Source organism: Diaphorina citri, unplaced genomic scaffold, assembly GCF_000475195.1.
Source record: "Diaphorina citri unplaced genomic scaffold, Diaci psyllid genome assembly version 1.1 scaffold530, whole genome shotgun sequence".
NCBI lineage: Eukaryota > Metazoa > Arthropoda > Insecta > Hemiptera > Psyllidae > Diaphorina > Diaphorina citri.
The window spans coordinates 37,655-62,177 of record NW_007377964.1 but is presented as its reverse complement, the minus strand read 5'-3'; the positions used below and the strand labels follow the sequence as shown (position 1 = coordinate 62,177).

Here is a 24,523-nt window from a genome sequence, read left to right as displayed (position 1 = left end):
CTGTGCTAAAAAAAAGGCTGCTGTTCACTCTAGCCCGGGAAATGAGTTGCTCAAAAAAGAAAAAAAAAAAAAAAAATTCTCCAAAACTGTCTCCCTTGACATTGACGTACCAGAATAGCAGTCTTTAGCTTCTCTCTTCCCTTCTGTCCTATCCCTCTTCCGGTCGGCAAGGCTCTCTGCTTTATAATAGGGTAGTCCTATTTTAGGCGGGGCCCGCCTTAGCTTGGGCGCCGGATCCGCGAATGTTTCCGTCTGCGTGTGGTTGATTCGATTGATCCGACCGTGAGTTGCTCAAAACCTAAAGAGACAATACAGAGAAGAAAGGGTGTTTGGTCGGAGGAATAGCGATGGGACGAGAACGATCAATGCCAAAGCTAAGCGCGGGTCGCACTCGAAATAGGATTTGTCAATTCCAAGCAAGAGCCTTGCTGACCCAAAAAAGAGGATAGGATGGGAAGGAAAGAGAGAGAGAGAGGAGAGAGGAGCCAAAGCCCGCTTTTCTGGAGACAAAATGTCAGGGGAAAGCATATATTAAATAATCAATAATTAAAAATAAAGTCTTCCATATTTCGAGGTAAGACAAGTGTGTAGTGGGAACACTCTCATTTAAATTACATTGCCTACAGGACATTCGGAAAAAAATCGGATGAAACTCACAAGTGGGAACGGGACTTTAAAAACTGAACATTCGCTTCTCTCGATCTGTAACATAAATTTTTTACTTATGAAAAGCAAATTCTCACTTGTCGTTCGGAAAAAAATCGTGTCGCACGTAGTGGGAACACTCTCATTTAAATTACATTGCCTGCCAGCCTGCAGGACATTCGGGAAAAAATCGGATGAAACTCACAAGTGGGAACGGGACTTTAAAAACTGAACATTCGCTTCTCTCGATCTGTAACATAAAAGTTTTATTTATGAAAAGCAAATGAAAAAAAAAGCTCCGAGCATGATAAATGACGACTCATCATATGTTATACGTCTGCTGAAATGTTTATTATTTACATGAATGTTTCAACATAAATAACATTATGTATGGGATATACAGAGTGGTCACACTGAGAAAAAAAAAAAAAAAAAAAAAAAAAAAAAAATGCCACAAGTTTAGTAGGGTGGAAGAACTCTATTATTGGGTTACTTCCCCTGATTTAGGCAGTTAGAATGCTATATTATAGTTTCAAGCTTCCCGATATAGAGTTCAATATTAGAGTGCCGGAACCCAGTCACCCGATTGGGCTGCCGATGCCGGCACCCTAGTTTTTTTTTCTCAGTGAATAGAGTAGAAAATTTTAACCCTCTATGAATCACCTCCTTAAGTTTAGTACCTACCTCTCGTCTCTCGTGTTAACCCAATAAGTCACCCCTTTTTGGTCGTACCTCACTTTTGGTCACCCTGTATTAATAACATTATTTAGATGTATGTAAGAAGATATTTTACATACGATACTTTGTCTGTAAGACGGCAACAATGTATTCCAATGATCCGCCATATTGGAAACGGTTGACGGGTTTCAAAATGGCGGCGGTGTAATAAAACATATTCATGAGATGGGAGAAAAGGCTGATGTGTTATCGGAAATTTGATATTTTACCCATAATACATGGGTACCTAATCTATTATTTGTAATATTATTGTCTACCTACGTTATTATTATGTAATAATATTTTGTGTTTTAAAATGTAACAAGATAATTTTACTTAAAAAAATTAGGTAGTACCTAGGTAGAGAGAGAGAGAGAGAGAGAGAGAGAGAGAGAGAGAGAGAGAGAGAGAAAAGGGCATTATGCAACTAGGTACACAAAACCTTGTGAATAGCCATGGAGTGTGGATAGCGCAAGGAGCAAGTGAGTGAAATAATAAGACGAAGAGAGAGAATGGTTTGGGAGTGGGTGAGAGAAAGAGAGACAGTTGCAGAGTTAGTGAGTGCGAGAGGAAGATGAAGAGTGAGAAAGAGAAAAAATGAAGAAGGTGTGAGTGAAAGGAGGTTTACTTGATGAAAGTGAAGTGGTCGTCAACTTTTTCTTTCTCCTCTTCTTCTTCTCCCTCCTCCTCCTCCTCTTCTTCTTCTTCCTCCTCCTCCTCTTCTTCCTCCTCCTCCTCTTCTTCTTCCTCCTCCTCTTCTTCTTCCTCCTCCTCCTCTTCTTCTTCCTCCTCCTCCTCCTCTTCTTCCTCCTTTTCATTTTCACTCTCATGAGGTCGTTATGTAGTCTGGTGAAGCTCTTCAAGATATAGGTAGGTAACGAGTTGCGATTTTTTCAAGGTTTGATAGAAAGAACTTTAAGAACGGAGGCCCTAACTTTTCAAGGCGGACAGGATAGGAGGTCAGTCGTTCTGAGAACGAACCTTATCTGTTGGTGGATGAACTTACGTAATTTATTGAGAACTGCCAATTAAAATATAAAGGCCTAAAAATAAAAAATAAGTCCGTCCCGGATGAGAATCGAACCCTCGATCTAGCGTTTACAAGACAGGTGCTCTACGTTGCCAGCTACAATGCTAACGGAAAAGAAAAGATTAGTCTATAATTTTTTACGGCAATGTGGAAACGGAGATGGACCTTTTAAAGGACATGGGAATCGAATAGAATGGAATATACACTGTTTATACTGTCAAAATGAGACTGAAAAGTCCCTTTACTCCCGCAGTAGAAGGTCTTATGTATTAGTAGGTACAGATACAGGTACAGCAAGTTAGAAATGGCATCCCTGTAATACCGTCATTGAGGATTGGAGTACTGAACGGGCCGTCAGTAATTAAAACCGCAAGTACTTGAACAGTGAGAGAACAACCCTCACAGAGAAAAAAAGAAAAGGGCTGCTGACAAAAGTACAAAAGTAGCCTGGAGGTATCTGAGCTTGTGTTTCTTTTATTATTTTTACTTTCCGTTACCTCCCTCAGTTGAAAAACGGGTAAATAATACAGAACCTGGAAGTGGGTATGTTAGACACGTGTTGGGTTAGGAAGAAAAATGAGAAGAAAATATTGTGAAAAACTTATCAAAATACACATAAACTCACAGCCAACCCAGTGTTAGCTTGGAGATTAGCGCGGCTGCTATGTAAGCGCTTATAGATTGCGGGTTTGAATCCCACCCGGCGCGATCTTTATCCTGAACAGATAAGGTTTGTTCTTGGACCTTTATCCTATCCTGTCTTCCCGTCGATTTCGAGACGATAAGACAAACCTCTTTAAAGAAAATCAAACCTCTTTAAAGAAAATCAAACCTCTTTAAAGAAAATCAAACCTCTTTAAAGAAAATCAAACCTCTTTAAAGAAAATCAAACCTCTTTAAAGAAAATCAAACCTCTTTAAAGAAAATCAAACCTCTTTAAAGAAAATCAAACCTCTTTAAAGAAAATCAAACCTCTTTAAAGAAAATCAAACCTCTTTAAAGAAAATCAAACCTCTTTAAAGAAAATCAAACCTCTTTAAAGAAAATCAAACCTCTTTAAAGAAAATCAAACCTCTTTAAAGAAAATCAAACCTCTTTAAAGAAAATCAAACCTCTTTAAAGAAAACAGAGGGGGAAATTTTTGGTACTTCTATGTAACAGAAAGTCGTGTGATGTTCCCCCTTTTTTTTTTTTTTTCAAAAGGTTTCAAATGTCTTATGTCTAACATAAGTTAGATTCTTTTTCGGAACAAAATGATCAGTGAGCTTGGAAATGACTTCTTCTAACTGCAAAGACTTATTGTCTAGCTTCAATCAATATATCTTTCACCAAATCTTCTCTTAACTTCTCAAACTCGCAATCATAGGACATTTTGTTCAGCACAGCTACATAATTCTCAACGGATTCACCCTCCTGTTGATCTCTTGTAAAGAACTTATGTCTAACATAAGTTAGATTCTTTTTCGGAACAAAATGATCAGTGAGCTTGGAAATGACTTCTTCTAACTGCAAAGACTTATTGTCTAGCTTCAATCAATATATCTTTCACCAAATCTTCTCTTAACTTCTCAAACTCGCAATCATAGGACATTTTGTTCAGCACAGCTACATAATTCTCAACGGATTCACCCTCCTGTTGATCTCTTGTAAAGAACTTATGTCTAACATAAGTTAGATTCTTTTTCGGAACGAAATGATCAGTGAACTTGGAAATGACTTCTTCTAACTGCAAAGACTTATTGTCTAGCTTATCATTTAAGCCAAAAGAATTGAAGATATGCAGACACTCCTCTCCTATCAGATGAAGGAACATAGCTACCTGCTTTTCCGGCGCGGCGTTATCATGGCCGTTTGCTCGTAAAAATATTGTAAACCGTTGCAACCATAGCTTCCAAGCATCCGCCGCATCTCCATCCCCATTGACAAGCAGAGGAGGTAAAGCTTTCACTTCTGACACCATGTTGAGTTGGAGTTCTAATGTAGTAAGAAAAGATCACTTTGAAAATAGAACATTGGAACAAATTTATTTTGTGTAGACTCACCAGAGTGAAAACCAAGACTGAGGATTGAATCAATTCCCTCTAGCCAATATTGGATATTGGAAAACCGAAATACACTGGTTCGAAACCACCATCATACACAACAGATGGAGCTTTATACCTTCTGAAATAAAAATTAATAACTAATAATAATATACGAAAGGGGACTGTAAAACAGAGGTCTTTTCGTCCCGAAACCGAAGAGAGAGAGAGAGAGAGAGAAAGAAGGTAGGATAGGAGAAAACCAGTCGTTCCGAGAACGAACCTTAACTGTTTAGGATAAAGCTCACCCTGGGCGCGAATCGAAACCGTAACCTAGCAAGGCAGGTAGCGATAAGGAGGCTGGTTTGGGAAAGAAGAGACATAACAGAGAAATCCAAACTCGTTGAGTGCCAGCCTAGTTAGCTTAGTTGGTAGTGCGTCTGCCTTGTAAGCGCTAGGCCGCGGGTTCGATTCCCGCCCGGGGCGGATGATAGACAGCCGTATGTCTGAAATTTCTCTCACATACCCAGACTAAAATAAGGCGCATTACACACATTGGGGGGTCGCCAAAGATTACTGCACAGACTTTACCTCTCAGAACGCAAAGATCCCCCTACAGTACCCCACCCACAGTTTTTTTTACCTCCCCCCCACTGCCTTTACCCTCCGCAGTCTCCACACATTGACTTAACCCCCCTCCACCCATTGGATTTGCCCCCCACCTAGTGACTTTTCCCCTCCAGTATGAAATTTTTAGGAAGTAAAACGAGCTGGGATTGTGACTTTTATTTTGATCTCCTACGGTGCAGTCTGCTTGGGAGGGATGGGGGGTGAGATTTCGAGCTGGGAGGTAAATGGAAAAAGCTCCCTGTGAGATGGGTGAAGAAGGAGGAGCAGGAGAAGAAGACGGAGGAAGAGGAGGAGAGGGATCTAAAGAGAAAGATGATATAAAAAGGACGAAGGAAAGAATCAGGAGGATACAAAGGAGAAGGAGAGGAAAATGAAAAGTGTTGGAAAAAGAGAAAATGAAGTATAAAGAGGAGGAAACGAAAGAAACTATAATGGAAAAGGCAGAAAAAAAAAAAAAACATCAGTTGGTGAAGAAGAACTGACTAACTATCCAAGTCTCCAAATCTCCTTCTAGAATTCAACAAGTGAAACAGATCGGCAAAAAAAAAAAAAAAAAAAAAAAAAAAAAAAAAAAAAAAAAAAAAAAAAAAAACAGTTTAAAAGAAAAAAAAAAAAAAAAAAAAAAAAAAAAAAAGGAAACAAAGAAGATAAAACCAGTTTACAAGGGACGAAAAAGGGGCTTCAAAAGTTGAAAGTCGAAAAATAATTTCAAACAATGCACCAAAATACCAACAATACCTGAACGCACCCATCAAAACAGGACCCTTTATCATTCCATTTTACTTTGGAGGAGAAAAATAATAATACCCAGGTACCTACAAACTTTCAAACATAGGTACGAATGCTTTCAAATGTTATTTCGTTTCCAATTTATCACCAGAAAAAAAAAGGATTTTTATTCATCTCATATTTATTTTATTATTTACGTATTGTACTTTTTCCCCCTGACTTTTACTTCCTCTGTCTGTTATTGTTAATTTTCAGGGGTTCTCTACCTTTTCCCCCCTTTTATATCTTCTTCACCGCGAAAAAGAACGGAAATAGACGAGAGAGAAAGTGCTTTTTAATATATATCTGTGTTGGTACTAATCAACAATCAACCATGATGGTACTTAGAGATCAGTGAACTCTAGAAGAAAAACGTCTCCTACAGGGCCCCAAAAGGCCCAAATTAGACTCAAGAAATGTATACTAATCAGCCATTCCCAGGCCCTTATGTGCTGAAGATATGTACCAAATTTCATCCAAATCGGACCAGCCCTCCGAGAGCAAGAAACGAACAGATAAACCAAAAGCAATTATGCAAAATCGTCCAAGTAAAACTTAGACTCCACTGAGCACTGACTTCGGTCCATTTTTGGGGTTTAGGAACCCCTCGACAGTATAGGGAACTAGGAAGTTAGGAACCACTTACTTCTAGGACTTAGGGATGGGACGGGCTAAGTTTTTCTAGGACACTGGGATGGGACGGGCTAAGTTTTCGGATGTTTATATTTTTTCCCTCACACCTGGTGCTTTATACAGAAGTTACCTTTTTTTTCCTGTCACTTGTTATCACATATTCTTACCCTTTCCCTTATTTCGTCCCTTCACAAGTTTCTCCCTCTTTCTACCTACGTTCTGTCCCTTTTTCCCTTTTTGTTGGTCTCCCTTCAATCCCTTTTTATCTCGCGTTTTCAAACTCTGTTCTCCTTTTATAATATTTTTATTGTACTTTTACTTTTGTGACGTCCTTTGAATAATGAATTTACGTCCTTCTCCCCCTTTTTCTCCCCCATTTTCGTTCGCAGTTCTCTCTCTCTCTCTCTCTCTCTCTCTCTCTCTCTCTCCCTCTCCTTTTTCCTTTGCTGTTATTGTGTTTTTGTATTATCTTGTTTTCTTCATTTATCAAACTGGAAACAAATTTCAAATCAAAGTGGAAAGTAAAAAGTGCAACTTTTTTTTTCAATATCTCTGATGTCAACATTCACCAATCTGGAACTGAAATAAAAAGCTCTCCAAAGTTGAAAAAGTATTCACGAGATCCCCTCAACCTACTTGTCGGTGTGGTGAACCTCTCACTGTTGCTCACATCCTTATTTGTCCCCTTGACACCCCCATACATTCCTTACTCCCCAACCCTCCCTTCCTATCTGATGACAAACCTGGTGTAGATTCCCTCATGGCCTACCTAAGATCCCTCAACATCATTGATAAAATATAAGACGAGGACCGGCGCGAACGACATGTTAACACAGCAGTTAAAGTGCCTAACCAAAAAAAAAAAGTTAAAAAAGTCTGGAAGTGTGTGGCATTTGAGTCAGGGTATACCTAAAAAACTGATTACACAAAATTCAACTGATTGGCCATAAGGAGTGCGAAAATTAGCTGACTGACCTTAAGGCAATATGCAAAACGGCGGTTTACATCGTTAGGCGAAAGAAAATTTCGGAAAAGTCGTACCATTTTCCAGTAGTCGGAAAAACCACTTTCGGGATCATAAAACTCAACTTTGAGTCACCTCTGCTAAGGATTTTGATGGAATAAACTGGATTTCCGAACCGATATAAGTAGAATACCTAATTTTCTTGTTTTCGACGAGTAAGCTTGAACTCGAAATCCAAGCATAGAACCGGTTTCTTTTGGAATCTGCCTAGATCTGACCCCAAAATCTCTTCTCCCTAAATCCCAAAGGAATCCGCAACGGGAGATTTTTGTAACTGGATTTGCCTAAAAATTTCAAATAGAAACTAAATTAAGTGAAAACAATGATGATAATGTGTTCTCGAGAGCAAATTTTAAACAAAAAATTAAATATTGAAATTCTGAACCTTCCCCAGGCTTCCTTCCCTGGGGGGGGGGGATGGATAAGGTGGATTAAAACGATTTTCCGCCATCGAAAGCGGAATACTAATAAGGCGGCCACTAAAAAATTTTTTTTTTCTTTTTTTTTAATAAACATTTTTTTAATCAAAATTTTCAACAGTCTTCCCGAGTTATTATTATTTTTCCACCCCTTTCTCCCATACCTTTGAACGTCTTTTTTTTCCTTCATTTGACAAATTAAATGCTGGAAAAAAGCGAAAAAGAAATGAAGAAAAGAAAGAGAAATGATTTTTTTCATACACAATTTGGTCCACTTTTCACTTCATCCCCCCCACTCTTTCTTTTTGAGTCTCTTTTCGTGTACTTACTCTTCTGAACAGATTTTCTTCCCCTCTTTCTCTTCCTTTCCCCTCTTTTCCTTCTCCTAATTCCTTTTGTCACCTTATCCTCCCGCCCCCCCCCCTCTTTTTTGATAATCTTTTATTCTTTTTCATTATCCTCTTTAATGTTGTCTCTTCTTTTCTTTCGCTGATCTTCTTTCTCTGGCTTTTACCTTTTTTAATAATTTTCCTACAGACTGTGTGTTCTCTCTCTCTCTCTCTCTCTCTCTCTCTCTCTCTCTCTCTCTCTCTCTCTCTCTCTCTCTCTCTCTCTCTTTAATACCCACCTCAGCTTTGTGACGTCATTTTTTACTTTTTTCAATTTTTACACTTTCTTTTTTGAAAGTAGTGAAACGAATGTTCAAACCTGTTGTATTTCTGGAATATTTAGATATTTATCCGTGTCCCAGATTGAAATTCATATTCATTATTCACTTTTGGATACAACATTTAATGGATAACATTTCAACATTTAAAGGATACAACATTTATAGGATAACGAAAGTAAAAAGGTACATCTCTAGCTTTCGAAAGCCCAGTAAAAGATGGACATTTTTAGCTAAAATCCCTTTACTAAAAGGCCTTTAGGGATGAGATATCCCCCTTTAGGAATGGAAAATTTGAGCAAAAGCCTGGACTTCCGGTCACGATTGTGGCTTTTGGGTCACTATAGGAAGAAGCTATTGGTTACGAAAACTCATTTTCTTATACCTACCTACTTATCTTTCTTTTTGCCACCTGTTGCTTGTACTCCCTATTTATTTGGGGATCTTTTTCGGGCCCTTGGGTGACTTTCGGGTTAATCTCATCACGCATCACAGATTTTTCCGATTTTTTTTTCGTTGACGACAGATACTTTTGATTTGGAGAAAATATTTTTTCTCTCCTCTCTCTCTCTCCTCTTTCTCCGTTTTCTCTTCTGTTGATGATCATCGTTTTCATTACTTTTTCTTTCGTACATGATTTAACATATTTAATGAAATAAAAAACAGATTTCTCGAAAATAACTCCCACTTTCCTCGTCCCTTCTCTCTCTTTTCCCTTTCGCAACTCATTCGCCCTACTCTTTTTCTCTTTCTGTTGAAATTCTTTGACAAAGATTATTTGAACTGAAAGATTTGAAGTTTATTAGGAAATCAATATCCAGAAGCTCCGAAATGTTTGACAAAATTAAATGACGATAAAGAAAAATAATATTAATCGTGCTTTTTTTTCTTCTTAAAAAAAAAAAAAAAAAAAAAAATATCTAGTTTATGTTTAGAAATAGCCATTATCTCCACCATGGAAATTTCCAAATGAAAACACGTGTTCCACTCGACCCGTCTGAGTGAGGCTCTACAGAAGTTGCCTGAGGTCGCCTGAGATACAAATATACAAATCGAGTTAAAAACTGGAACAAATTTTCCGGATGAAGAGGATCATCCTCGTCTCGTGATTGGCGGAAAATTCAATTTGCACAAAGTGTCAGTTTTCCCCCTCTTTCCCCTACCGCCACGTTGCCACATCGCACCCGAGTTAACTGTTGCTGAGAGGGGAGATGGCACCACTGGCGCGGGGAAGGTTAATTTGTCATTTGATTGACGCTAACTTGGAGTGACAGTCAAACACGAGAAGCTCTCACCCTCCTTTTCCCTCTCTTGGTCTCTTCTTTCCCTTTTTCTCCCTCCCTCTCCTCTTCATTCCCTCTCTTTCTCCTTCCCCTCTTTTGACTTTGTCATACCTGACATCGTGAAGATACTCGAGAAAAAATTCAGGATGGTTGAGGTAACCCCAAACCACTCAACAAGGCATTTGTTATATGTACCACTTTTAGTTCTGTAAACGGTTTCCCTCTCTTAGTCTCTTCATTCCCTTTTTCTCCCTCTCTCTCCTCTTCACTCCCTCTCCTTTCTCCCTCCCCTCTTTTGACTTTGTCATACCTGACGTCGTGAAGATCCTCGAGAAAAAATTCAGGATGGTTGAGGTAACCCCAAACCACTCAACAAGGCATTTGTTATATGTACCACTTTTAGTTCTGTAAACGGCAGAACTGACGTGGAAAAAGGCCTTCTACGGGGCGCCAAAGGCTTGTTTGAGTCCAAAATCAAGAGCAAAATGTCCTTTAGTTGATAAAAATATGAATACCACATTTCGTCAAAAACCAGAGAAACCGTTTGCAAGTTATGGCCAATCCAGGAATTTCTTCAAAGATGGGCCGGGGCCGTATCAAAAAATCGGGACCCCCAAGAGATGGTTGGAAGGTTCCTTTATTTCGTTCGATTTGGCAACGTGGCATATGTATCGAGTGTTGCCAGGTGTCCAGTTTGTCTAGCATGCTTTCCCTGTTGAGTTTATAAACGAGGACGCCCACGGAGGATAAGGTTCGATGACAAAGATTAGCTTCCATCAAATCAATAATGAAAAACTCGACATAAGACGGACGGATTATTACTCCACAGCTCCACAATATCAAATTTGGCGACCATTGAACATGAATACATGATGTACCTACTGGAAGGTTCCGAAGCGTTCTCTCCAGACCACCTGGTATTCAAACTTCGCAAACTTGAATGCAAAACACCCTATATGTGCTGAAAGTTCGCAAACTTGAATGCAATTAGGTATTCCTAAACTCTCTCAGGATAGGTAGATTCCTGCAGACTGCAGACTTATGTAGCATTACTCATTACTCTGCTTCACATAATGCCATAGACATCGTTCTCAGCTACAGGGTCTTATCATGGGTGTATAAGTATAATTTTCTTTCAACCAGCTTGGTGAGCTACACTATAGGTAGAATAGAATAGAATATACCTTGTTTATCCTGCCCGAATAGGACTGAAAAGTCCCTTTACCCCAGCAGTCTAAACAAGGTCTCACTTATATCAAGGGGATGGTGTTTTCAAAAATATTAGCGAAATGGCTACTTAAGATGAAACCAGTGTGGAGTGGAGAGGAGAGAGCTTTTTACTCTCAGTTCCATACGGTTTGAAGTCGTCGCTTCTCTATATCTGCTCGATGCTCCCCGCTTCTCTCTGTTTTGAGCCTTATGCGAAATTTCAGCGTAGGAATTACCCTGTATATCAAAGGTACTGATGCTTACTTTTCCTTTTGCTACGCCCTATATCTCCCTCCCATTACCCTTTTGCTGGAAAAACACGAGTACCTACGGAGTACACCGACAAAGGGATGGTTTTTTCAAAAATATCAGCGAAATGGCTACTTAAGATGAAACCAATGTGGAGTGGAGAGCAGAGAGCTTTTTACTCTCAGTTCCATACGGTTTGAAGTCGTCGCTTCTCTCTGTTTTGAGCCTTATGCGAAATTTCAGTATAGGAATTACCCTGTATATCAAAGGTAGACGGATGCTTACTTTTCCTTTTGCTACGCCCTATATCTCCCTCCCATTACCCTTTTGCTGGAAAAACACGAGTACCTACGGAGTACACCGAATCATCTCTAGTTCTCTGGTAGTCAATATCCGTCAACCCTGTTTCTATCTGAGGTCAAAGTTAAGCTCAGGTTCCGACCATTTTCTTGGATATTTGAAATCCTCAAATTCGGGCATTCCTTCTACAGTCCTCTGACCTGGTTTCTCTTCGCTATATCTAGACAAATACAATATGTACCCACCTACTTGTACAGAAAATTGGACTTACCTATAGTTTCGTAGATTTGAAATCCTAAAATTCGGGCATCCCTTCTACAGTCCTCTGTGACCTGGTTTCTCTTCGCTATATCTAGACAAATACAATATGTACCCACCTACTTGTACAGAAAATTGGACTTACCTATAGTTTCGTAGAGTTTCTAACATTGGCAGTTGCATAGCTCCTAAAACTTATTCAGAAGTGCACTTTAAATTGCATTATAACAAGAGAGAAACTTCTGTACACCGTACTTGAAGTTCAGTGGCCCTAATTTATAAACATGACTTTTCCAGAAACTTTCAACCTGGAAAGACTGGAACGGAGAGGGAGAGAAGTTATTTGGGGGGAACTTATTCGAGGGGGTTTCGAAACTACCGTGTACGCAATAAAAATAATGGGCAGTAAAATCATAGAAAGTATAAAGTAGGTACTTAATGTTTGTACATAACTTTCGAATATCAAGGCTCGGTTGTAATAAGTAATGGTTGTACATAACTTCAAGTATCGAAGGCAGGTTCTAAAAGTTCTATCAGGGGGTAGGTTGTTTTCAGAAGAGTGAATTCCTTTCCCCTCGAGAAATATTTCATTAATCATTTTATAATTATCTGACTTCAATTAATCAGTGGCGAAAACGTTTCCATTTCGTGCTTATCTGCTGAAGCTTACTCCTTCCTCTATCTGGACCACACCTGGGTAATCGCGTGCTAACGGCCAGCCCCACTTAAGATACCCCTTAAGGGGTAGGTACCTAAGTGGGATGAGATCAATGTGAGGATGAGGAGGCGGTAGTTCATACACGAAAAGCTCACTCCGAGGCTTAGGTGCAGATGCAAAATAGCCCTAAAGGATGAGTTGCGAATCTGCGAGGACGCGGGTAACTTGTTACCGAGGGTTTCATATCCTGTCACCATAGAATCCGAAGATCAAGGAGTGATACAGTGACGTTAGACCTCTATCAAACAAACTTCCTCAAAGAAACTCGGCCACCAAGTTTCTAGCATATGTCGTTTCTTCGCCCCACCTCATCTTCATCAGAACAACCACTTCTCCACTCCACTTCTTGATTGTCCCTTGTTTATAAAGAGGAGATTTTTTCGTTTTTTCTTGCGACCTTGTTTAAATGAGCAGAACCTCTCTTGTAGTCCTCCTTAAATTGGCACAACTTTACTTTGTGGCCCTTTTTAAAATGAGCAGAACCCATTCCGTGACGAAGTCCTTCATGCAATAGAATAGACCTCCAGTAAAATGTACTAAAACTAAACGTCTCATCCTCTTTCATTCTTCTGATGAGTGAATAGTTCACTCAAAAGAGTAGTTTTCCTTCACGACTCACTCACTCTTTACACTATTCTTCTCTGTTCACAGAATTCGAAACGAAAAAAACGGCGGCGCGTGGTGTCCCAAGGCGCAAATCAGCAGCGAAGTGCGCGAATATCTTGAAATCAACCTGAGCCGCAATCATCTCATTACGCTCACCGAAACTCAAGGTCGTTTCGGGAACGGTCAAGGTCAAGAGTATGCGGAGGGATTTCTCATCGAGTACTGGCGGGACACGCTGAACCAATGGGTGGTTTATAATGAGAACGGAACCAAGGTGAGTGATCCTGAGGGATTTTTTCACTATCAAAGGATTTTTTCACTTTCCACTATCAAGGGGATGGTGTTTTCAAAAATATTAGCGAAATGGCTACTTAAGATGAAACCAGTGTGGAGCGGAGAGCAGAGAGCTTTTTACTCTCAGTTCCATACGGTTTGAAGTTGTCGCTTCTCTCTCTCTGCTCGATGCTCCCCGTTTCTCTCTGTTTTTAGCCTTATGCGAAATTTCAGCATAGGACTTACCCTGTATATCAAAGGTATACGGATGCTTACTTTTCCTTTTGCTACGCCCTATATCTCCCTCCCATTACCCTTGCTGGAAAAACACGAGAACCTAAGGAGTACACCGAATCATCTCTGGTACTAATGCGACAACCTTCCTGTTTCCATGTGAAGTCAAAGGTAAGCTTAGTGCCAGTTGCCAGACCATTTTCTCGGAGATTCGAAATCCCCAAATTTCAGGCATCTCTTCTACAGTAATGTGACCTGGTTTCTCTTCGCTATATCTAGAAAAATACAATATGTACCTACCTACTTGTACAGAAAATTGGACTTACCTATAGTTTCGTAGAGTTTCTAACATTGGCAGTTGCATAGCTCCTAAAACTTATTCAGAAGAATTCTCCCTCTATCCGAATTCTCCCCCTATAGCTTTCAGCTTTCCCTCTTATTCCTTCTCTTTCATCCTTCTATTCTCAACCTCTCTCTCCCATACCCTTCCCGCTTTCCTCTCATATTCCTGCTCTTTCGTCCTTTTTCTCCCCACCTTGTCACCCCTCTATCCCTCTTTCCTACCATATTCCTGCTCTTTCGTCCCTCTATTCTCAACCTCTCTCTTCCACACCCTCAAAGGTTCCGAAGCGTTCTCTCCAGACCACCTTGTATTCAAACTTCGGAAACTTGAATGCAAAACACCCTATATGTGCTGAAAGTTCGCAAACTTGAATGCAATTAGGTATTCCTAAGCTCTCTCAGGATAGGTAGATTCCTGCAGACTGCAGACTTATGTAGCATTACTCATTACTCTGCTTCACATAATGCCATAGACATCATTCTCAGCTACAGGGTCTTATATCATGGGTGTATAAGTATAAGGTGGTCTTAAATAGACATCGTTCTCAGCTACAGGGTCTTATATCATGGGTGTATAAGTATAATTTTCTTTCAACCAGCTTGGTGAGCTACACTATAGGTAGAATAGAATAGAATAGAATATACCTTGTTTATCCTGCCCGAATAGGACTGAAAATTCCCTTTACCCCAGCAGTCTAAACAAGGTCGATTTGATGGGTTAAAGAATAATACATACAAGTAACAGTTCAGTAAAAAGACCTTGCTTAACTAGAAAAAAAAGAGGGTAGATGTAAATATTCTCAGCTACAGGGTCTTATATCATGGGTGTATAAGTATAAGGTGGTCTTAAGTTTAGTCAAATTTTCTTTCAACCAGCTTGGTGAGCTACACTATAGGTACATCTTGATTTAGTCAAATTTTCTTCCAAAACAGTTTGAATTGGGGAGAATCGCCTTTTTACGCCTCTGGCATCGGAAGAGACCGCCTTAACATAATAATACTCCTCTGGCAGGAGATCAAGAGGCAAAAAGCGCTCAAATTTTACCTATGAGCAGCTATGAACCAGCTTCAACTGAGGAGAGACGCTTTTTTACTCCTCAGCATTCCTGAGGCAGGAGATCCAAAAGCGGGAGAGCGGTCAAATTTAACTCACGAGTGCCCATCCATGTTTGATTCAATAAATAGTCGATCGGTTGTCAGATCTCGGTCTATCAGACCGTCCGAGAGACCTGGGTCTCGAGCTTTTTCCGCCACACATGTTCCGGACTGTCTGACAGACTTCTGAGAGACCGCGGTTTGCCGGTCTGAGCGTGAGTGGCGGGCATGGTTAGGGATATCAGACCCAGGGGTCATGTCCTACCTACATCCTCTTCTGCGACAGATCCCGTACACGTTCTGACTGTCTGACAGACCTAGGACTTCCAGACCGCGGTCTGCCAGTCTGAGTGGGAGTGGCAGACAGAGCATGGAATTTTAGTCCTCTTCCTGCGGAGGATCCAGTATGCAAAAGCTTGTGAAACAATATTTCAGGAGTGGAATAAGTTAGAGAAGACGTAGCAGCTTCCATGTTTAGACAGTTTGACAGGTCCTTTGTATAATATACACATAGTGACTAGACAAGGCAGGGTTAGGTAGGGTGCAAAATGTATCACAATTTCTAATTAGCTCCCCATGCACTCCATCCGTTATTGTGCCTCATCCATTAAGCCACTTCCCATTTCCATGGCAGGTCAGGGGGGTTGGAGGTGTAGGGAAGGGCTGGGTGGAGGTGTTTTCAAATATTGCACTGGGATTTTGAACGACGCGACTCTAATAAGCAGTTTGTTTGCGTTTTCTGTTAGATAAATGAAGTGCACATGTAAAATGACAGGTAAAATTGAACGCTTAAATTGGTTTGTTCCTGTCCTGGTCCTGAGTAAACGCCAAACCAGTGTCCTCCCGGATTCTGTCCTTATTCCTGAGTTCCTGAGTGACCTTTTCCCGGAATCTCGGAAGACCGAAGACTGAAATGGAAGCTAACTTTCTAACTAAAATCAGTAACTTTTCGACGGACTATTGTGTGAGCATTTAGCAAACATTAATGATGATGGCAAAGACCACCAGAGGCTATATACCGGCTAGGCTCTAATTAATCCCATGACAGCCCATGAGAGAGAGAGAGACAGAGAGAGCCAGCTCAGCAGTCTTCCTTTGTGGTGTTGTCAACAATCGAAACGCATTAAATGAGGGAAAAAAGGTCGAAGAGGAGGGAGAAAATTAAGAGAGGTAGGGGAAATTAACAGAGGGAAGGGAAATTAACACAACCCTGTTGGTAGGTAATCCCTCCTACCAGACTCCCAACCTGATCCCCAGAGAGAGCCAGCTCAGCAGTCTTTTCCTTTGTGGTGTTGTCAACAATCGAAACGCATTAAATGAGGGGAAAAAAGGTCGAAGAGGAGGGAGAAAATTAAGAGAGGGAGGGGAAATTAACACAACCCTGTTGGTAGGTAATCCCTCCTACCAGACTCCCAACCTGATCCCAACAACAAAGTATAAAGCCTTTCCCATCCTTTCCCCCTCTTTCCCTTTTTCTCCCATATTCCTTCTCTTTCTTCCCTCTCCCCCCAAATTCTCCCCCTATAGCTTTCAGCTTTCCCCCTTATTCCTTCTCTTTCATCCCTCTATTCTCAACCTCTCTCTCCCATTACCCTTCCCGCTTTCCTCTCATATTCCTGCTCTTTCGTCCCTTTTTCTCCCCACCCTTTCTCCCTCTATCCTTCTTTTCTCCCTCTCCTCTCCCCCTCATTACTTCTCTTTATTCCCTTGTTTTATAATTACTGTAAAACAAATGAAACAAACGTGAATGTATGTGAAACAAACAGAATAAAAGAGAGAGAAGCTGGGACTCGAATATACAGGGTGGTTTAGGTAAAATGTTCTAAATGTAACTAAGGGTTCGTGATCTTAATGCAACGTTTCGGGAAGAAATACTGTTATTCAGTGATAAAGGGACTTTTTAGAGGTACTATGGCTTCGTTTACGATCAGATTTCTGACAACAAAAGTATCTAATGACGCGCCATCGTGCGTTCAAAATTCAAATAATTTATAAAGTCAAGGCAGTTTTCATACTTTTCGGATAACCAAAGCACACATTGACATGCATAGAATTGTAGTACAGCATCGATAAGGTGTGAGTCCTCAGATATCTGATTTGCTACTTTTGGTTTCGGCTTTTGGCTTACAAATATGTCAAAATACAAATACAACATTTAAAGGATACACCACCGAGGTAGGTGGATACAACATTTAAAGGATAACATTTCAACATTTAAAGGATACAACAGTTATAGGATAAGGAAAGTAAAAAGGTACATCTCTAGCTTTCGAAAGCCCAGTAAAAGATGGCCATTTTTAGCTAAAATCCCTTTACTTAAAGGCCTTTAGGGATGAGATATCCCCCTTTAGGAATGGAAAATTTGAGCAAAAGCCAGGACTTCCGGTCAAGATTGAGGCTTTTGGGTCACTAGGAAGTAGGAAGAAGCCATTGGTTACGAAAGCTCATTTTCTTATACCTACTTATATTTATTTTTGCCACCTGTTGCTTGTACTCCCTATTTATTTGGGGATCTTTTTCGGGCCCTTGGGTGACTTTCGGGTTAATCTCATCACGCATCCCATACCCTTCCCGCTTTCCTCTCATATTCCTGCTCTTTCGTCCCTTTTCTTCCCACCTTGTCACCCCTCTATCCCTCTTTTTCCTACCATATTCCTGCTCTTTCGTCCCTTTATTCTCAACCTCTCTCTCCCATACCCTTCCCGCTTTCCTCTCATATTCCTGCTCTTTCGTCCCTCTTCTACCTTTTCTCCCTCTATCCCGCTTTCCTCTCATATTCCTGCTCTTTCGTCCCTTTTCTTCCCACCCTTTCTCCCTCTATCCCTCTTTCCTCCCTCTCCTCTCCCCCTCATTACTTCTCTTTTATCCCTTGTTTTATAATTACTGTAAAACAAATGAAACAAACGTGAATGTATGTGAAACAAACAGAATAAAAGAGAGAGAAGCTGGGACTCGAATATACAGGGTGATTTAGGTGAAATGTTCTAAATGTAACTAAGGGTTCGTGATCTTAATGCCACGTTTCGGGGAAAAAATACTGTTATTCAGGTACAAAGGGACTTTTTAGAGGTACTATGGCTTCGGTCACAATCAGATTTCTGACAACCAAAGTTCTAATGACGCGCCATCGTGCGTTCGAAATTCAAATAATTTATCAAATCAAGGCAGTTTTCATACTTTTCGGATAGGTAGCTAAAGCCTAAAGCACACATTGACATGCATATAATTACAGCATCGATAAGGTGTGAGTCCTCAGATATCTGATTTGCTACTTTTGGTTTCGGCTTTTGGCTTACAAATATGTCAAAATCCAAAATAAATTTAAAATATTGTAAATCGAGTCTAACCTACTATGACGACAGCCTAATGCGTGTGAACTACAGATCAACTTCTTTGAACCATACGTTATTGGTGTATTTGCAAAGTACGAACAAAGTGTTGGTACCTGTGACACTCTGTATATTCTGTTCAATACTGACGATAGTTTCATTCTGTATACGTATACAACGTACATTTATTAATTATCCGTCCATGTATGTGATTATCTCCTGCTCTGTGTAAATGAATGATAAATAATATTTAACATGTTCCCTCTGTGTACAGGGTCCGTTTGAACAGACATTGTGTGGCCCTTTTTAAAGAGGAGATTTTTTTTCTTTGTGACCTTTTTAAAGAGAACTTTTCTTGTTGCTCTTATTTTTAAAACGAACAGAACTGTTCTTGAAGCCTTGTTTATAAAGAGGAGATTTTTTCGTTTTTTCTTGTGACCTTGTTTAAATGAGCAGAACCTCTCTTGTAGTCCTTCTTAAATTGGCACAACTTTACTTTGTGGCCCTTTTTAAAATGAGCAGAACCCATTCCATGACGAAGTCCTTCATGCAATAGAATAGACCTCCAGTAAAATGTACTAAAACTAAACGTCTCATCCTCTCTCATTCTTCTATTGAGTGAGTAGTTCACTCAAAAGAGTAGTTCTCCTTCACGACTCACTCACTCTTTACACTATTCTTCTCTGTTCACAGAATTCGAAACGAAAAAAACGGCGGCGCGTGGTGTCCCAAGGCGCAAATCAGCAGCGAGGTGCGCGAATATCTTGAAATCGACCTGAGTCGCAATCATCTCATTACGCTCACCGAAACTCAAGGTCGTTTCGGGAACGGTCAAGGTCAAGAGTATGCGGAGGGATTTCTCATCGAGTTAATACCCACCTCAGCTTTGTGACGTCATTTTTTACCTTTTTCAATTTTTACACTTTCTTTTTGGAAAGTAGTGAAACGAATGTTTAACCCTGTTGTATTCCTGGAATATTTAGATATTTATCCGTGTCCCAAAATTGAAATTCATGTTCATTATTCAGTAATAATAATAACTTTCTACTCAGTTCGAGGGAGACCGAAATACAGAGGGGAGGGAGAAATAGGGAGTATTAGAGAGGAGAGAGGGATTTAAAAAAAAATAGTAGACAACATTGCCAGCAGCTATATGGATGTGGTGGCTGTGGTTAGATAGAAGGAGAAGAAGAGGAAGGAGGAGGAGGAGGAGGAGGAGGAAGGAGGAGGAGGAGGAGGAGGAGGAGGAGTGGGAGATGAAGAAGGAAGAGGGGGAGATAAGGAATAATAAGAGGAGGAGAAGAGGGATGAGGGAAATGAGGAGGAGGAGGAATTGGAGGAAAGGGAGATGAAAGAGGAGGAGGGGAAGGAATGGGAGAGTGGGAGGAGGAGGAGGAGGAAAGGGAGATGAAGAAGGAAGAGGGGGAGATAAGGAATAATAAGAGGAGGAGAAGAGGGATGAGGGAAATGAGGAGGAGGAAGAATTGGAGGGAGATGAAAGAGGAGGAGGGGAAGGAATAGGAGAGTAGGAGAAAAAGGAGGAGGAGGAAAGGGAGGAGGTTCAATTTATAACGAAGTCATTAGGAGCGACAGAATAGTACACCTGAGCTCGAGAGAGAAAGAAGCAACGCTTAGAGGAATATTATATCCCTCTCTCCCTCCCTCACCCTCCCTCTCTCTCTCCCTCCCTCTATCTCTCCCTCTGTCTCCTCCTCATCCCTCTCTCTCTCCCCTCATATTATGTTCAGAACCTCTCTCCCTCCTTTTTTTCCTTGACATATTTCTCTCCTATCCCCCCTCTTTCTCTCTCTCTCTCTCTCTCTAAAATATCCTTGTCCCTCCCTATATCTCCTCATCCCCCCCCCCCACCACCGCACCGTATTCACATGTCAAAAATTATGTACAGCTTGGGCTAAACTGGATTAAAAGAATAGAAAATTAATTTATTCTTCTTATTTAGCCGCCATCTTGTCCATCTGTAATATAGCTTCTTAAATCGGCAAAATAACCACTTTTTTCAAGTCAGCATACCTGAAAACATACAATTCAATATATTATTTCAATATATTGGACAATTTTTAAGGATTTCCCTATAGTAGCAGCATATCCCAAAAACGGGATCGACCATTACGGGATAACGGTACATCCTAGGAGAAAAGTGTAAATGTATAAAATGTAGAAAACAAAAATACAAACAACTTTTTAATTCTTTGTTCTTCGAAAAAATTTACTGGGAACGCGATATTGTGAGAAAACCTCTTTTTGGCCGCCATATTGGAAAAATCATTACGGTACGGGATTACGGTACATCCTAGAGAAAAAGTGTAAATGTATGGAATGTAGAAAATAAAAAGACAAACAACTTTCTAATTTATTGTTATTAGAAAAAAGTTACCGGAAACGAGATATACTCAAAAACCTCTTTTTTGGCCGCCATTTTGAAAAAAAGGCCGCCATTTTGTTCGTATACATGGTTTTCGGTGTCACCCCTTCCTAAAAGTTTTATATGGTCCAAATGAAGGTCCATGCCAAATTTGGTGCTTTCCTGACGAAATGCAGCTTTTTTGACGTTGGGCCACCCACTATTAGTTTGTCTGTATGACTGTTTGTTTCGTCTGCATATCTCACGAACGGTTTGTCCGATTGTGATGAACTTTGGCAAAAATGCTCAGTAAATAAATCAGGCAAAAATGCTCAGTAAATAAATCAGGCAAAAATGCTCAGTAAATAAATCAGGCAAAAATGCTCAGTAAATAAATAAAATTTTGTCCTTCGACCCGATTCGGATCGTTGTACGTTGGGAGATATTTTACACGATATTTCCTCTTTACTCTTTACATTTTGTGATCGATTAGGCTTATGGGACCACTTTTTACTCCCCCACATCAGCAATGTCCTGGAAAAGCAGGAAAACATGCTAAAATTCAGACAAGACAGTGTAGTTCACTCTGTTCACTGTTCACCTTTATTATTTTCTTCATTATATATGTAGTTGTATCATTATTATTACTTACCAGACATTAGCTATATTCACACCACCACAAGCTCACTGCCGGTGGTGGTGGGGGTGGAGGAACATTGCAAAGGCATTTAACTCTCAAGTGCACCCCAGACACAAAGCCACTCCATATACAAGAGAATCAATTAGACGGCATTTAAACTTTCAAAATTTTGTCTTTCGACCCGATTCGGATCGTTGTACGTTGGGAGATATTTTACACGATATTTGCTCTTTACATTTTGGGATCAATTAGGCTTATGGGACCACTTTTTACTCTCCACATCAGCAATGTCCTGGAAAAGCAGGAAAACATGCTAAAATTCAGACAAGTGTAGTTCACTGTTCACCTTTATTATTTTCTTCATTATATGTAGTTGTATCATTATTATTATTTACCAGACATTAGCTATATTCACACCACCACAAGCTCACTGCGACGGTGGTGGTGGGGGTGGAGGAATATTGCAAAGGCATTTAACTCTCAAGTGCACCCCAGACACAAAGCCACTCCATATACAAGAGAATCAATTAGACGGCATTTAAACTTTCCGCGTTTCTGAACAATGAACTTCGGCATTGGGAACGGCATTATATGGGAGGGGGCATTGTGTCGTCAGAAGTGGCGGAGCTTTGAAAGTTTCTGAGGGGTGAAGAAAATTTGAGGAAGTATTGCTTCGCGGACTTCGATAGGTCCGGTAGAGCCTAAAGTCTTCTTATTCTTTTACTCCTCACCCTCCTCGGTGTGTCTTTCACCTTTATCTCGAGAATACACGATCCTGTGGGTTGGTTGCTGCAACTTGACGTCCTTTTTAGCCCGTCCTTCCTTTATTATTACGATAGTAATAAAAAAAGGTATAGTGGACGGGCTATTGTATTCGCTTCGGTGTCTGTAAAGGCTAAAGAATGCTTCAAATGCTATAAAAAGACTTTTTTTATGACCCCATAAAAGTCCCGTATAAGTGGCAAGATGAGTATTGATCCCCTCTGTTTGATGGGCACGCAGAACATTATTCTTGATAGAAGTGGAAATAGAGTGGCCATTTCGGAGGAGAGTTCAATAGACAATCAAGAAGTGGAGTGGAGAAGTGGTTGTTCTGATGAAGATGAGGTGGGGCGAAGAAACGACATATGGCTAGAAACTTGGTGGCCGAGTTTCTTTGAGGAAGTTTGTTTGTTGGAGGTCTAACGTCACTGTAGCACTCCTTGATCTTCCGATTCTATGGTGACAGGATATGAAACCCTCGGTAACAAGTTACCCGCGTACTCGCAGATTCGCAGAAGCTTAACTCATCCTTTAGGGCTATGTGCATCTGCACCTAAGCCTCGGAGTGAGCTTTTCGTGTATGAACTACCGCCTCCTCATCCTCACATTGATCTCATCCCACTTACCCCTTAAGGGGTATCTTAAGTGGGGCTGGCCGTTAGCACACGATCACCCAGGTGTGGTCCAGATAGAGGAAGGAGTAAGCTTCAGCAGATAAGCACGAAATGGAAACGTCTTCGCCTCTGATTAATTGAAGTCAGATAATTATAAAATGATTAATGAAATGTTTCTCGAGGGGAAAGGAATTCACTCTTCTGAAAACAACCTACCCCCTGATAGAACTTTTAGAACCTGCCTTCGATACATGAAGTTATGTACAACCATTACTTATTACAACCGAGCCTTGATATTCGAAAGTTATGTACAAACATTAAGTACCTACTTTATACTTTCTATGATTTTACTGCCCATTATTTTTATTGCGTACACGGTAGTTTCGAAACCCCCTCGAATAAGTTCCCCCCAAATAACTTCTCTCCCTCTCCCTTCCAGTCTTTCCAGGTTGAAAGTTTCTGGAAAAGTCATGTTTATAAATTAGGGCCACTGCCGTCAGAAGTGGCGGAGCTTTGAAAGTTTCTGAGGGGTGAAGAAAATTTGAGGAAGTATTGCTTCGCGGACTACACGATAGGTCCGGTAGAGGCTAAAGTGTTCTTATTCATTTCCTCCTCACCCTCCTCGGTGTGTCTTTCACCTTTATCTCGAGAACACACGATCCTGTGGGTTGGTTGCTGCAACTTGACGTCCTTCTTAGCCCGTCCTTACTTTATTATTACAATAGTAATAAAAAAAGGTATAGTGGACGGGCTCTTGTATTCGCTTCGGTGTCTGTCAGTCTGTCTGTGTGTCTGTCCCCATAGAAGGACTTATCCAAACCTGGCCGACCGAAAAAGAAGGAAAAATTGTCGAGATCTCATTCAATAAGGCCGCGGTTTCACAAAGTGCAAATAAGACATTAAAGGCCGTTCCTACGACACTGACTTTTCCATAACAGTCCTATATTATAGGTGGCACAAAATTGAAAACTTCAAGTAGCATAAGATCAGAGGAGGAGGGCAGGTAGGGCATTGGGGGACACCAGGGCCAGGAAGGGAACGGAGCCGGGAAAGGTTAACGGGGGGTTTCTGCACTGTGTGTCTGTCCCCATAGAATATAGAAGGACTTATCCAAACCTGGCCGACCGAAAAAGAAGGAAAAATTGTCGAGATCTCATTCAATAAGGCCGCGTTTTCACAAAGTGCAAATAAGACATTAACGGCCGTTCCTACGACACTGACTTTTCCATAACAGTCCTTTAGGTAGCACAATTGAAAACTTCAAGTAGCATAAGATCAGAGGAGAAGGGCAGGTAGGGCATTGGGGGACACCAGGGCCAGGAAGGGAACGGAGCCGGGAAAGGTTAACGGGGGGTTTCTGCACAAAAAAAGACTTTTTGCATTTTCAAGCTCTTTAGAAACCCCCTCGCTCTCGCGACCTCCGCCACTCGCATTGTTTTCATAAAATCTTCTGGTTGAGAGAGAAAGGAGAAGAAAGCTTTTAAAATGCAGCTTTTATTTCAGAAAAAGCAGCCCAAAGCGGCTGCATAACAAAATAAACGTTCCCGAGATCTGATAAATGATAGAAAACAGAATCAGTGTCGAAGGTACAGGACAGCTGATGGTACCCAATGTCAGGAGTTCCAAGTTCTGATGAGACATACCCAGTGCGAAATTGGACGTCTACTCCCACGTGTCCTTCGAGAGCACAGTAAA

General features: G+C 40.6%; 1 protein-coding gene across 1 annotated transcript in view; it reads left to right on the top strand.

Annotated features, from left to right (window-relative positions):
• LOC103509786 (discoidin domain-containing receptor tyrosine kinase B-like) overlaps window positions 1-24,523 on the top strand; it is a 108,824-nt gene that overhangs the window by 56,538 nt on the left and 27,763 nt on the right. Inside the window, exon 3 of the mRNA XM_026824043.1 lies at window positions 13,223-13,451. Coding sequence (XP_026679844.1) covers window positions 13,223-13,451 — 229 coding nt within the window. The remainder of the gene's footprint in view (window positions 1-13,222; window positions 13,452-24,523) is intronic.